General features: G+C 42.8%; 1 protein-coding gene across 6 annotated transcripts in view; it reads right to left on the bottom strand.

Moving 5' to 3' along the window:
• The window catches only part of MTHFD1L (methylenetetrahydrofolate dehydrogenase (NADP+ dependent) 1 like), a 312,601-nt gene that overhangs the window by 160,004 nt on the left and 138,481 nt on the right, over positions 1 to 14,116 (bottom strand). For all 6 annotated transcript variants that reach the window (XR_010119055.1, XM_055267460.2, XM_063632271.1 and 3 more), the window contains 4 exons: positions 7,076 to 7,215; positions 3,285 to 3,326; positions 2,126 to 2,226; positions 1,409 to 1,586 (listed from right to left, as the gene is read on the bottom strand). Coding sequence is in view for 5 of the 6 variants with exons in the window: in XM_055267460.2 (XP_055123435.2) it covers positions 1,409 to 1,586; positions 2,126 to 2,226; positions 3,285 to 3,326; positions 7,076 to 7,215 (461 nt within the window). In the remaining variant the exon portion in view is untranslated. The remainder of the gene's footprint in view (positions 1 to 1,408; positions 1,587 to 2,125; positions 2,227 to 3,284; positions 3,327 to 7,075; positions 7,216 to 14,116) is intronic.

Below are 14,116 nucleotides of genomic sequence, written 5' to 3'. Positions count from 1 at the left end.
ACTTAAAAATGGTTAAGATGGGCTGGGCTCAGTGGCTCACACCTGTAATCCTAGCACTCTGGGAGGCCGAGGTGGGTGGACTGCCGGAGTTCAGGAGTTCGAGACTAGCCTGGGCAACACGGTGAAACCCCAACTCTACTAAAATAAAAAAGAAATTAGCCGGGCGTGTTTGCGTGCGCCTGTAGTCCCAGCTACTCGGGAGGCTGAGGCAGGTGGAGGTTGCAGTGAGCAGAGATCACGTCACTGCACTCCAGCCTGGGCAACAGAGCAAGGCTCTGTCTCCCAAAAAAAAAAAAAAAAAAGGCAAAGATAGTAAATTTTGTTATATATATATTTACCACAATGAAAATAAATAAATATGTATATATGTATATATACACACACATACACTAGACATAGTTCAATAAAACCACAAAAGAAAAGAACCATAACAGAAATGAACAAGCAGAGGCCAGGGGTGGTGGCTCACGCCTGTAATCCCAGCACTTTGGGAGGCCGAGGCAGGTGAACCATGAGGTCAGGAGTTCGAGACCAGCCTGCCCAAGATGGTGAAACCCCGTCTGTACTAAAAATACAAAAAATTAGCTGGGCGTGTTGGCAGGCGCCTGTAATCCCAGTTACTCAGGAGGCTGAGGCAGAGAAGTGCTTGAACCTGGAAGGCAGAGGTTGCAGTGAGCCGAGATTGCACCACTGTATTCCAGCCTGAGCAACAGAGTGAGACTCTGTCTCAAAAAACAAACAAACAAACAAACAAAAAAAACAAAAAAGAGAAATGAACAAGGAAAATACCTCCCATGGTTTCCCAACCCTCACAAAATTGCTCTTGTTCCTGTGCAACTCCTGAAAGTGTCAGCTGTCGAATCCTGTTCGCTAAAGTACCTCCTCACTTAGGACTGCGATTTGGGAGTCTTCAAAAGCACAGGCTTTGGGACAAGGAGCTAGGGTCTGTACTTGGAAATGTGACTTTGTCATATGCCTTAAACTCTTCTGCCTTTTTGTTTGTTTGTTTGAGACAGGGTCTCACTCTGTCGCCCAGGCTGGAGTGCAGTGGTGTGATCTCGATCTTGGCTCACTGCAGCCTCCACCTCCTGGGTTCAAGCAATTCTCCCACCTCAGCCTCCCGAGTAGCTGGGACTATAAGTGCACGCCACCACGCCCACCTAATTTTTGTATTTTTAGTAGAAACGGAGTTTCTCTATGTTGGCCAGGCTGATCTCGATCTCCTGACCTCAAGTGATCTGCCCGCCCTAGCCTCCCAAAGTGCCGGGATTACAGGCGTGAGCCACTGCACCCGGCCTAAACTCTTCTATCTTTAGTTTTCTTATCTGCAGGGTTGTGGTGACGAAAGAATGGGACAACCCATGCTAAGGTGTAAGAAATGTGAGCCATTGTTTTTACTAGATCTTACCTGAACATCATACAGGAACTGGAATCGGCTTCTTTTACTCGCAGCCTCTCTCACAGCCCGAGCCAAGTCCACCGACCCTTTTCCACCAACCGACCAGTGATAGCAGGGGACTGCATCAAAGGCACCAGCCCGCTTTGCAAGCTCACACACCAAGTCAATCTCAGCGCGGGTGTCGGTCCTAGTGAAGAAAATGTTTGTGGTTTTGCATCTGTATCCATTTAGCGATGTTTTGAAAGACAGACTAACCATTTATACAGAACTTCGCTCCCTAACACTGAATACATTTTAAACATCAAAAGTGGTCACATCGTGTTTAAATAAATCAGAATTAAAGAAAAGCATGGAAAAAAAAAGTCCTCTCTAAAGTGACTCAAATATTTCAAGTTGTTAAGGGCGTTATCAAGCAAATTCCATAACATACCCCTTTGATCATTCACAGTTTGTTTCAGACAAAAATTCTGGGTAGAATTACACACACACACACACAAAAAGCCAAGGAGATACTAACTCACTATATATAAATTTCACTTCCTTAATAACATTGTGAGAACACATTTGCTAAAATGAAACCAAACCAAATAAACAAACAGAAAGAACTGGGTATTTCTGTATACTTTTAGATGAAGCAGAGAAAGACCAAATACCCCAAGACACAAATATCGTTCACAGGGTGGCCTAGTGATAATGCCCACATTTAAAGGAGGAGGCTGGACTTACTTGAAGACATTCAGAGCCACCACAACGGGAACCCCAAAGAGCTGAGCGATCTGAATTTGCTTCTGGAGGTTACAGCAGCCGTCTGCCACCAGCTGGATGTTCTGTAAAAAAGAAAAAAGCAAAACCCAGACCCCTGTGTATTGCCTCCCACCGAACCTGCCAAGCTAAACTGCCAGCACCTCTCTGGCAGGATTTGCGACATCTTTTTTCACTTTTTCCTCCAAGAAAGATGGCTGCAAGAATAAGGAGGTTCGTCTTCAAAATAATTTCTAAAATGATTCTGGGTCCAATGGCATATGTGTGGGTCTGAAGCCTGGCAGCTCACCCTGCTGCGGACAGGCTGCAGGGTCTACGCAATGCGCCCATGCTCTGCAGGTTGAGGCCTGGCAGGCACAAGGCCCCAGGTGGGTGAGGGGCGCTGTCCAGGTATTCCTGGCTCAGATCCCTGGCGCCACCTGTAGGAGCTAAGAGGTACTGCTGCCAGTAAATCAAAGTGTATTTACAGAAAAGAGTAAGCCACTCCTGTAAGTCATAAAGCCAACTGCATATAGACCTTCCATGACAGAAGAATTCCGAAGTGTAAGCTTCATATTTGTTTCTGACCTGGAGACCTTGAGTTCCTGCTCTGATGGCTACCCTGGGAGTAGACAATAGTAGACAAAGCCTATATCCATCTTTTCTTGATATTTAAGAGTTAATTGAATGAATTTTATCCTTTCACCCCATCCATTTCCTCTTGGATTCTTAGACAGCACTTTTCTTTTCCTTTTTTTGAGACAGAGTCTCACTCTGTCGTCCAGGCTGGACTACAGTGGTGCGATCGCAGCTCACTGCAACCTCTGCCTTCCAGGTTCAAGCGATTCTCACGCTGGGACTACAGGCATAAGCCACCATGCCCGGCTAATTTTTGTATTTTTAGTAGAGATGAGGTTTTGCCATGTTGGCCATGGGTTTTGCCTGGCTGGTCTTGAACTCCTGGCCTCATGTGATCCGGTCGCCTTGGCCTCCCAAAGTGCTGAAATTACAGGTGTGAGTCACTGTGCCCGGCCAGAACAGCACTTTTCTAAGAGACCACTGAAGGAGGGCTCATTCACTGAAAGCCAACGAGTCACTGGATTTGAGAGATTCTTCACGTAAGTGTCTAAACAGCTCCTCTTACCTCCTCTGTATATTCTTTCTTAAGAGGAACACCAGCGGTTACCTGAAATAAGGAGAGAAAACATGAAGAATAATCCTATAAAAATGCTTACATAACTGATCTGAAAGAAAGAACAACATAATCACATTCAATTTTTAGAAAGGTACCCCTATGTTTTGTGCTTTTAAAACAGTAGCTGGCAGCACTGGCTAAACCTAAACTCTTGTGGAAAGCTTTTAGAAAACACTGATCCCTGGGGTCCACCCAGACCAGTGAAAGCAGAAGTTCTGGGAGGGGAACCTAGGATCAGCAATGTTTAAAATCTCCCTGGATGATTCTAATTTGAGCCAATGGAACAGTATGAAACTTCTCAAACATTGGTTCAAATTAGAACATAAAACTAATAATATGTTTAATACCTGCTTTCAGAGTACATCACCATTCGAAATCATTTTACGGTAACTGCCATAAAGCTCTGTTGTCTGGGCTGGAGGGCAGTAGCACAATCACAGCTCACTGCAGTCTCAAACTCCTGGGCTCAAGTGATCCTCCTGCCTCAGCCTCCCCAGTAGCTCGGAATACAGGTGAATACCACCACACCCAGATAACTTTTTATTATTGTGTAGAGACGAGGTCTTGCTATCTTCCCCAGGCTGGTCTCAAACTCTTGGGCTCAAGCAGTCCTCCCGCCTCGGCCTCTCAAAGTGCTGTCATTACAGGGTAAACCACTGTGCCCGGCCTTGTGGTTAATCTTATGTGTCAACTTTGCTGGGGCCATAGGGTGCCCAGTATTTGTTCAAACATTATTTTGTGTGTTTCTGTGAGGGTATCTATGATGAAATTAACATGGAAACCAGCAGCCTTTGAGTAGGCAAGTTGTCCTACATAATGTGGGTGGGTCTCAACTGATCAGTCAAAGGCCTTTTTGAGTACAACAAAAAGACTGGCCTCCCCTGAGAGCAAGAGAATTCTCCAGCAGACTGCTGCCTTCAGACTGCATTAGTACCACTGGCTCTCCTGGGTCTTCAGCTTGCCGGCCCACAGTGCAGATTTTGGACTTGCTGGCTTCTGTAATCATGTGACCCAATTCCTGATAATAAATATCTTTTTCTCTATATACACATATCCTTATTGGTTCTATGTGTGAAGAACGCTGATTCATACAATGGTTAGTTTAAAGATCTAATTGTGAAAGAATCTGTGGATCCCAAAGCATAGCAGAATATTAGTTCTTGGATTGCACCAGGAATGGCCGAGCACTCTGGGGGACAGGATGTGAGTTTAAAATGACTGAGGCTAAAATGGGCAAATTCAAGGGCCACAAGATTTTCCACTGTACAAATTATGGGAAAAAAACAAGCTGAATAAACATAAGAGGCAGCCATGGTTATTTGTGTAATGATCAAAAGGAAGTCGATCCCAGCACAGTATTTGTAGCAAAAAAGAAAACAGAAGTAGAAATGAATAATCATGGTTCAAAAATACAGAGCTATTCAATAAGAAGGAAGGACACCGAGACGAGCACTATGGAATAGAGGATTAAGAGGATGAAAGTTCATTTATCTTGCCGTTATTGAAAACACTCCCTGCATATAGACTATGCCAAACACTTGGAGCACACCAATTAATAAGACACAGTCCCTAAACTCAAGTAATGGAGAATTACATAGGGAGACACAGAACAAGGCATTCATGAAACAATATGAGGCAGAAGGTACTACTAGAGCCCAGGAGAGGGATGCCTAGCTTCACAGGGCTTCCTGGTCCCTGCTGCTTTGTTGTTGTTGTTGTTGTTGTTGAGATGGAGTTTCATTCTTGTCACTCAGGCTGGAGTGCAATGGCGCAATCTCAGATCACTGCAACCTCTGCCTCCCAAGTTCAAGCGATTCTCTTGCCTCAGCCTCCCGAGTAGTGGAGATTACAGGCGCCCGCCACCACTGGTCTTGAACTCCTCAGGTGATCCACCTGCCTCAGCCTCCAAAGTGCTGGGATTACAGGCATGAGCCACCGCGCCCGGCTGATCTCCGCCTTTTCTTATCCTCCACCCATATCTGTGCCTACTAACCCTGTTCCTTGTTACCATGATCACTGGCTGAGAACCATGACATTAAGCAGCGGTGGAAGAGACGCAAAGGATTAATGTGGCACGAAAGTGCAACCACTGAAAAACAGGGCACATATGTTAAGATGAATGAAATAGGATTGCAAATCATGTAGAGAATTTTTACAGGACAGAGACTAGAGTCTGGAAAACTATGGGACTGACGTCAAGAGACCCAGACTGTAGATCTGATCAGTCCCTGAAATAGATGTGTGACATCACACAAGCCACTGGGTCTCTCTGTGCCTCAGAGATTTTCTCTTTATAAACACTGAATGAGATCAGATAATCTCTAAGCCCTTTCTATAATTTTCAGGGTGGCAGGGCAGGGAGGGAGAATTCCAAATGCATCCTACATGGGCGGAAGTAGTTTTTAGAAATAGAAGTTGTTATACAGATTCAATGTCTAAAATCCAGGAAGGACTGTAGCAACAAGGGGTGTTTTGAGTAAAGTCAGAGTTCTTTATGATTTACTACTTTTAATCTGTATTATATCATTCTTGCATTTGAAATGATGATGAAGCTTTAGGCAAAAATTGTGCTTGTGTCAGGTATTAGGAGTGGATTTGGATTTAGAACACTTCTGCCCTTCATTAACATCTAGCTCTGCCTGGTGAACATAGTAGGAGATTTAGATCTGAAGTCCTTGGCTCTCTGCTGGCCTGCTGACATTGTCCATATTCCCTAAGCCTATCAAACCTCAGCTTCCTTATCTGTAAAATGGTATAAAAATAATGTCCACCTCTCCTAAGACAAAGAATTGCTTTACAACATTTCATGATGGCAAACCTGCTACTTGTTTTGACTATGTAATAATCATTGAATATATGACTTTTGTCACATACACAGTACAGTATACCAATTAAGAAATCAGATTTGGCAGTTCATCTCGTGTGAATATTATAATGATAGAGAAATTGTATTTTATTTCAAAATGATTAATCAGCATAAAATGTCTTATTCTTCACTTGGAAATTCCTAAAAATGAAATAAACCAACAACAAACAAACAAAAAAACAAACCCCAAAAATCTATGCACAAGTTTTCTGTGGAAAGGAATATATTTCCTTTATAATGTCTGTAATTTCTATATATATTAGGATAGGTAAATATAAAAAGTCTTTAAAGAAGTTAAAATCGAATTTATGTTTTCCAAGCAAAGCTCTCTTAGAAACAATCCAGTATTATAACAGAGTTGTGAGGAGAAATCATAACAAACAGAAAGAGAAGGAAAATAGTTTTAGATGAAATCTGATGAGTTGCAGCATCAGTGAAGCAAAAACTATCTGTACAAACAATGAAAAATCTCTGTCATCAAAGAACTCACTCTAATCCTCATGATGTTCGTTCAGGGACAACAGCCTCTAACCTCCCATTACCATATGGTTATACAATCTTGGCCTGAGTATCAGATGTGAAGCTTAAGACTAAAAAGTGGTTGCATTATGCTCCTTTCCAAAATATTGTTTAGAAAGAACTGTGGGTGTTACTGTTTACTCGAACTTACTAAACTCAAAGTGCCCTATGGTGGTGTTGGGGAAAAAAAAAAGTTTTAGATGTCCACAGGGAGGTCTACAGGAAAAAAAAAAGTTGTAAGAAAAATACTCTAGAAAACTATAGTCATTAAATAGGCAGGAATTTTTCAAATGCTCAATTCTGTTTTAACATAATGAAATTTCTTTGGTATTAGGAAGGCAGTGTGGGCACTTACACTTGGTCCGCCTCCATGCATCTTCAGAGCTCGCACCGTTGCCACTAACACAACCACGTTGGGCACCAAGCCGGAAGCTCGGCACTTGATGTTGAAGAATTTCTCCATTCCGATGTCAGCACCAAAGCCAGCTTCGGTCACTGTGGGGAAGCAAGTGGAATATGTGCTATTATCTTCTAAAAACAAAACTAGGTTTTGGCAATCACCACTATGATTCCAGCTCAAAGGATAGCTTACATTCCTATTGTTTACCAACACAAAGGTGAACTGATTTCCCCATTGTCATAGAAATGTTCTTCATTATCTGCCCTAAAGAGACTGCGCCCTCCTCTGCTTCACACCTCCAGGCCTGAGGGATTCCTTGTGGTGGCCAGGTCAAGACTTTTCTTCCAATATCATAACTCAGAGAAGCATTTTTTTTTTTTTTTTTTTGAGACAGCGTCTTGCCCTGTCGCCCAGGCTGGAGTACAGTGGCATGATCTCGGCACACTGCAACCTCCGCCTCCCGTATACAAGTGATTCTCCTGCCTCAGCCTCCTGAGTAGCTACAGGTGTGTGCCACCACACCTGGCTAATTTTTTTATTTTTGTATTTTTAGTACAGATAGGGTTTCACCATGTTGGCCAGGCTGGTCTCAAACTCCTGACCTTGTGATCCACCTGCCTCGGCCTCACAAAGTGCTGGGATTACAGGCGTTAAGCCAAGGTGCCCAGCCAGTGAAGCTTTTCTTCATACAGATGGAGATTTTCAACTTTGTAATCAGGTTCCAAATTGTTTCAAAGGGCAATGACAGTAGGATTACAACAGAAGATCCTTTCTTATTCTTTTTTTTTTTTTTTTTTTTTTGAGATGGAGTTTCGCTCTTGTCCACCAGGCTGGAGTGCAATGGCACGATCTCTGCTTACTGCAACCTCCGCCTCCCAGGTTCAAGCGATTCTCCTGCCTCAGCCTCCCAAATAGCTGGGATTACAGGAACCCACCACCACGCCCGGCTAATTTTTTTTTTTTTTTGTATTGTTAGTAGAGACGGGTTTTTGCCATGTTGGTCAGGCTAGTCTCAAACTCCTGATCTCAGGTGATCCGCCCACCTCGGCCTCCCAAAGTGCTGGAATTACAGGCGTGAGCCACCATGCCCGGCCCTTTCTTACCCTTTATATAAGAATAATTTATTTTAGTGCCACCCAGTCATTTCTGTTAACTGACAAATTTCAAGTTAGTTGAAGGGCATAAGGATACTGATGATCAATCTGGATACAAGACAGCAGCTTTACTGGAGAAACACCAGAAAACACTCATTTCTAGTCCCCACCCCCTCAGTTGCTAGAAAGGTCACAGCTGCCTTTCGAGACAGCGAGGCACTGGGTCAGTAGTATCTTCTTCATACACAAAGAGCTCTAAGACCTTGCTGCTCAATGCATGATTCGTGATCAACAGCATCAGCAGTATCTGAGAACCTCTAAGACATGTGGAATCTTGGGCTCCCTATAAAGTTTACAGAATCAGAATCACATTGTTACAAGATCCCCAGGTGAGATGATTGTCCATTAAAATCTGGGAAGCAAACCACTCTAGGAAGGGAATACCACTGATTTAATAAAAAGTAAATGTTTATGAAATACATACTTATATGCTGACAGTATGACCAGGACACAGACAGGAACTGGCGGGAGAAAAATTAACTAAGATATCAGAAACATTTAACATGATCAGTTTCCTTGCTGTGCTACAAACTTTCAAAATTTACAATTATAAGTGGCAGCTTATAATTTTGTTAAGTTGCTGTAGCAAGATTTACAAAATTGTTCCCCATTACTGAATATTTGGGTTGTTTCCAATATAAACGATACTGCACTGAAAATATTTGTACCTATGTGCTTTAATCTCTTTCAAATTATGTTCTTGGAATAAATTCCCAAGGGTAAGGTAATGGGGCCAGAGGACATAAAAAATTTTTATGACCATTGATATGCTTTTGACAAATTAAAAAAATACATTAAAAATGTTCAATTTGGATAAATATAGCTACAAGCCATTTATCCTTTATTATGTGTTATTTGAACAAACAACTTGGCAGAACAATTTCAAGAAATCAAAGACATTCCTCTTTATATAGTATTTGGGACAAATCTTGTGATTTTATTTGTAGTGGTCAAAATCAGAGAAAATCACTTACAGTAACAATCTTTACCTCAGTGGTACCTCCTAGTAATGCATTTGTTAACTTTAGCATGTTGGTGGCATCATGGACCCCAAAAGAGGGATAATCCGGGTGACTTTTGTCAAAAGTCATCACTGAGTGGGCTCCTGGAGGTGGAAGGCTAGATAATAAGGCCCCAGTACTGGATTATGTGGGGCTGTCCTACAGGTTAGCACACAGACGGGACCCCGGATCCCTCCTAGCTGTGCAACCTTGGCAAGTTCCTTGTTGAAAGGATTACGTGAGATGGCACAGGTACATTACTGAGTCACTGGGGTTTTTCTTGGTGCATACTGAGAACTCACAAAAATAGTTCACATCATTGTAACTGAAAGGATAATTCTCCCACTTGCTAAAAATCATATTGAATTCCTAAGCATTTGTGGGAATTCCTGCTCCATCCAGGCATTTTTCTCACTAGTAGAAGCTCACTCTTAGGGTCACTACCCTGAAGCCCTGCAGGGAAGCGAGAGAGAGAACATCTGCTATTCAACTAGAGAGAGCAGCACACTGGGAGGGACGGAGTTTGCCTGGGAGGTTTGGAGAAAGGGGGTGATGGAGTCAGGCTCTGAGGTTCAAGTAGGATTTTTCCAAGCAGAGAAATGCGGAGTTGGGTATGGCAGGCAGAGGCCAAGAGGAGGAAGGAGAGGGAGGAAAGAAGAGATTCACAGGTAAAGGCAGAGCCAGGGAAGAAATGGTCAAGATGAAGGGAAATCATCCGTCATGACTGGAGAAGTCATTATTTCACCAGCAAGACTGGTTCACTGGCCTGATCAGTACTGGGGAGTGGGACTGAAGTAACCCAAATGTTACACATTTGTTTCAATGCCACGGTATTTTGAAAAATTGTTTAATGTCGCCCTGTAGTTGGAGGTAGATTGTTGTGTACATTTGACATAACGGGGGCTGATCAAGTGATCTCTAAGTTCTTTCCGACTGGATGCATATTTATGTGTGAAACTACCCTGTTAGACTGCAAGCTCCAGGATGATATGGACCATGTGTTTGAGACATTAACATGGCAAGACACATAGAAGGCACTGAAGGAAAGTCATCATCTATCTCCAAACCAAATAAGAACAGAGTAGCAGAAAAGCACATCTAAAAACACTTGGACACAAATATATTAATGAAAAGTTTCATTTATAACCATTGAATGCCCTTGAAAAATTGCAAGCTCAAATTCCCTTCAAAAACCTAGCTCCTCCCCGCTTCAATGCGCCTGTGTAGTCACCATGTTCTCCTATCTTCAGTGGTTCCTGCTTCCCTAAAGTGCCTTAATATAAAAGTCAAGGCCACTCTTGTGTAAACTTCCTTCCCCTACCTTCATCTTCCTCCACACTCCCTGCCTCAGACTTCATGCCTCTGTAATATCAAACTTCCGGCACAGCCCACATACGCTATGTTACTTGTCATCACCCCTAGACCTCTTTTCCCATGTGGAACATTCCTCTCTCCCCTCTCTGCCTCTTTAACCCGCTGTCCAAGACTCAGCTTGGATGTGCCATTTCCTGGAAGCTTGTCCCGATGCTTTCAGGCAAAGTTGGCTATTCCTCCTGTCCGTCCCATCCTCCCGGCCCTGTGGTGTGCTCCCTTGCAGGGCCCTCATCTGTCACCACATGCAGCATCTTAAGTACATCGATGTGCCATCTCCCACGTGGAAGGTGGGACCATGCCTTATTCATCTTGCAGCTTCACTTCCTAACACAGTACCTGGCACAAGCAAGTCAATGAAAAAACAGAATGGGACTTGGGAGCCAGTGATGTCAAGGCCACACTTCAATGGAAATAGACACATAAAATAGAATTACGTAGAAGTACAAATATGTTCTTAGTCCTCCCTATCATACTTCCCTTTTTTTCTTACAACACTAAAATGGTTTTACTAAAAGGCATAAATGTCATATCTGATAAAGATGTGACCATCTAAAACATCTACACAGGCTAAGATTAATTTCATATTTTAATTTATTTATTCATTTATTTTTGAAAAGGAGTTTCACTCTTGTCGCCCAGGCCAGAGTGCAATGGCATGATCACAGCTCGCTGCAACCTCTGCCTCCTGGGTTCAAGTGATTCTCCCACCTCAGTCTGGCGAGTAGCTGGGATCACAGGCACCTGCCATCATGCCCGGCTAATTCTTGTATTTTTGTAGAGATGGGGTTTCACCATGTTTTATTTTTAAAAAGAGACAAATTGGAAACAAAAAAGTAGTAATAAAGAGAACTCCAGCTAGGGGACGAAAACAACATGCAGAAGTAAAGGCTGGAGGACTCTGGCTTCCAAATACAAAGGAAATAGACAAAGAATGGAAAGAAAATAGAAGAAAGTGCCAAATTCTCCCACTTTGAAAACTGTCCTGAAATGCTGCATGTAATCACTTTTATGTTGTTTGTATTCAAATATCAGGCTGCCAAGGAAACAGAACATGGAAAAGGTATGCTGATGTGTATCAGTAATTATGAAAGTAAAAACTACTTTAATAAGGTGCCACCAATCACTATGAACTTGGACACTGTGGAGTGCTGTGTATCTGTGACTTAGGGGGCCTTGACATGAAGACCCACCTTGTGAGAAGGGGACAAACCACTCTTATAGGAAGGTTCCATTTCCTAGGTACTTCTTGGGAACTGCCAACATATATAATCTATAGGTTAAGTTTTCTTAGTGACTTGAAATAAGCAATTTATTCCCTTATCATATTTGCAGTTCTTAACAAAGCTTAAAAGAGATACAGGCCAAATAATATTTAATGTTAAATTTAATACAGACTTGTTCTTAAGTCATGAAGCAAGTCATGTAGGATTTAGCTTTGCTGAAAGGCACATCATGTAGACTTCTGAAAGCTGCATATTTAATAAGGCTTGCAATAAAATGTTTGCACAAGCCGTAAGAATTATTTGTCTTGGCAATCTCTTTCCCTTTTGTTACAGCTATTCAACTTACAATATGAATGAAAACAGGAAACACTGACTAATACTCTTATTGTGCAAGCACAGAAGCTACTACACAGTGATTCTATAGCATGGCTTGATTCAAACTTAAACTCATAATCAGCTGAGAAAGGAAGGGTCAGTGGGTCTGAGTTGGGAAGGGACTGACAATTTGGGTAAATACTGCTAGCAACCTGTACAGGAAACAGAGCTCCGGGTTCAGATGGAGAGTCAAAACCAATTGTGGAAAGCCAGGCAGCTGCCTTTCCATGATCATCCACGGGTGCAGCCAGAGTTGTGTTGTAAAAATTAAGCAGAAACAATGACAATGGCAGAAACGAAAACACCAGAACAACAGAACATTCCTGGCAGGCAAACGTGGTATCCATGAAATTCTTCAGGGAGGGAGAGACGATTTCTACATCTTGAGTTATTCTGTATGTCCCCAACTTACTGCACACATTAAAGAAAGCTCCAGCAATAATTAGGACTTGGATTTTTTTGTTTGTTTTGAGATGGAGTCTCATTCTGTTGCCCAGGCTGGAGTGCAGTGGTGTGATCTTGGCTCACTGCAACCTCCACCTCCTACATTCAAGTGATTCTTCTGCCTCAGCCTCCCAAGTAGCTGGGATTACAGGAGTGTGCCACCATGGCCCGCTAATTTTTGTATTTAGTAGAGACAGGGTTTCATCATGTTGGCCAGGCTGGTCTTGAACTCCTGACCTCAAATGATCCGCCAGCCTCAGCCTCCCAAAGTGCTGGGATTACAGGCGTGAGTCCTGGCCAGGGCTCAGATTTTAAAGGAATCACCAATCTCTCTCTCTTTTTTTTTTTTTTTTTTTTAAAAAAGCATTAATATCCTCACGTCATTGGAAGGCCCTTTAAAATATGGGTTCATAAAACCCTACAGCTATGTGGGAACTGTATGGACAATGTACTCTCACTTTCTCCTGTGCACCAGGCCAGTTACTTTCTGGAGATAATGACACAAAGCCTAGTGTGGTGTCCCCGGTCCCTCTGATGCCCAGCCCAGAGTTCTGTCTGCTATATATGGCATTCTCCTCAAAAACATCATTAACAATCACATCACAGAATTCAAGAACAACCTTTCTTTGTTCTCATTCAAGAATTACTGAACCCCTACAATTGTGCCTAGTGTTTACACACAATCATCTGTGTGCCAGTGTCTTCATTTAGTGGAGAAACAGCCACAGGCACATTTGTAACATGACAAAGATGAGAAAGATTAATTCATCACCCAGTGAAAAAGAACGTCTTTCTGCCTTTCTCCCTTTTTTTTGTTATGGAGTTTCACTCTTTTTGCCCAGGCTGGAGTGCAATGGTACGATCTTGGCTTACTGCAACCTCTGCCCTCCAGGTTCAAGCGATTCTCCTGCGTCAGCCTCCTGAGTAGGTGGAACTACAGGCGCCCACCACCACACTTGGCTAATTTTTGTATTTTTAGTAGAGTCGGGGTTTCACCACGTTGGTCAGGCTGGTCTCGAACTTCTGACCTCAGGTGATCCGCCCGCCTTGGCCTCCCAAAGTGTTGGGATTACAGGCATGAGCCACGGCGCCTGGCCAACTTTTCCATTTTTAATGTTTTTTTTTTGTTGTTGTTTTTTCTTGAATTCTTTTCGGTACTTTCAAAATTGTGCTTATTTACCTGTATCCAGGTAAATTTGAATTCAATTCTGTGCCACATTGATTTTTGGATGTTCTCATGCTTTAGGCATTCACAGAACCCATTTCTGCAGAATCACAAATCCTAAGTACAGTTCAGCCCTTCTTGACTGGAGGCGGTTCTGCCTATTCCACTCCCCACCTGGACACTTAGCAATGCCTGGAGACATTTTTGATTGTTGTAAATGGCATCTAGCAGGGATGCTGCTAAATATCCTATAACGCACA

Source organism: Symphalangus syndactylus, chromosome 2 (assembly GCF_028878055.3).
Source record: "Symphalangus syndactylus isolate Jambi chromosome 2, NHGRI_mSymSyn1-v2.1_pri, whole genome shotgun sequence".
Classification (NCBI taxonomy): Eukaryota; Metazoa; Chordata; class Mammalia; order Primates; family Hylobatidae; genus Symphalangus; species Symphalangus syndactylus.
This window is presented reverse-complemented; position numbering and strand designations above follow the sequence as displayed.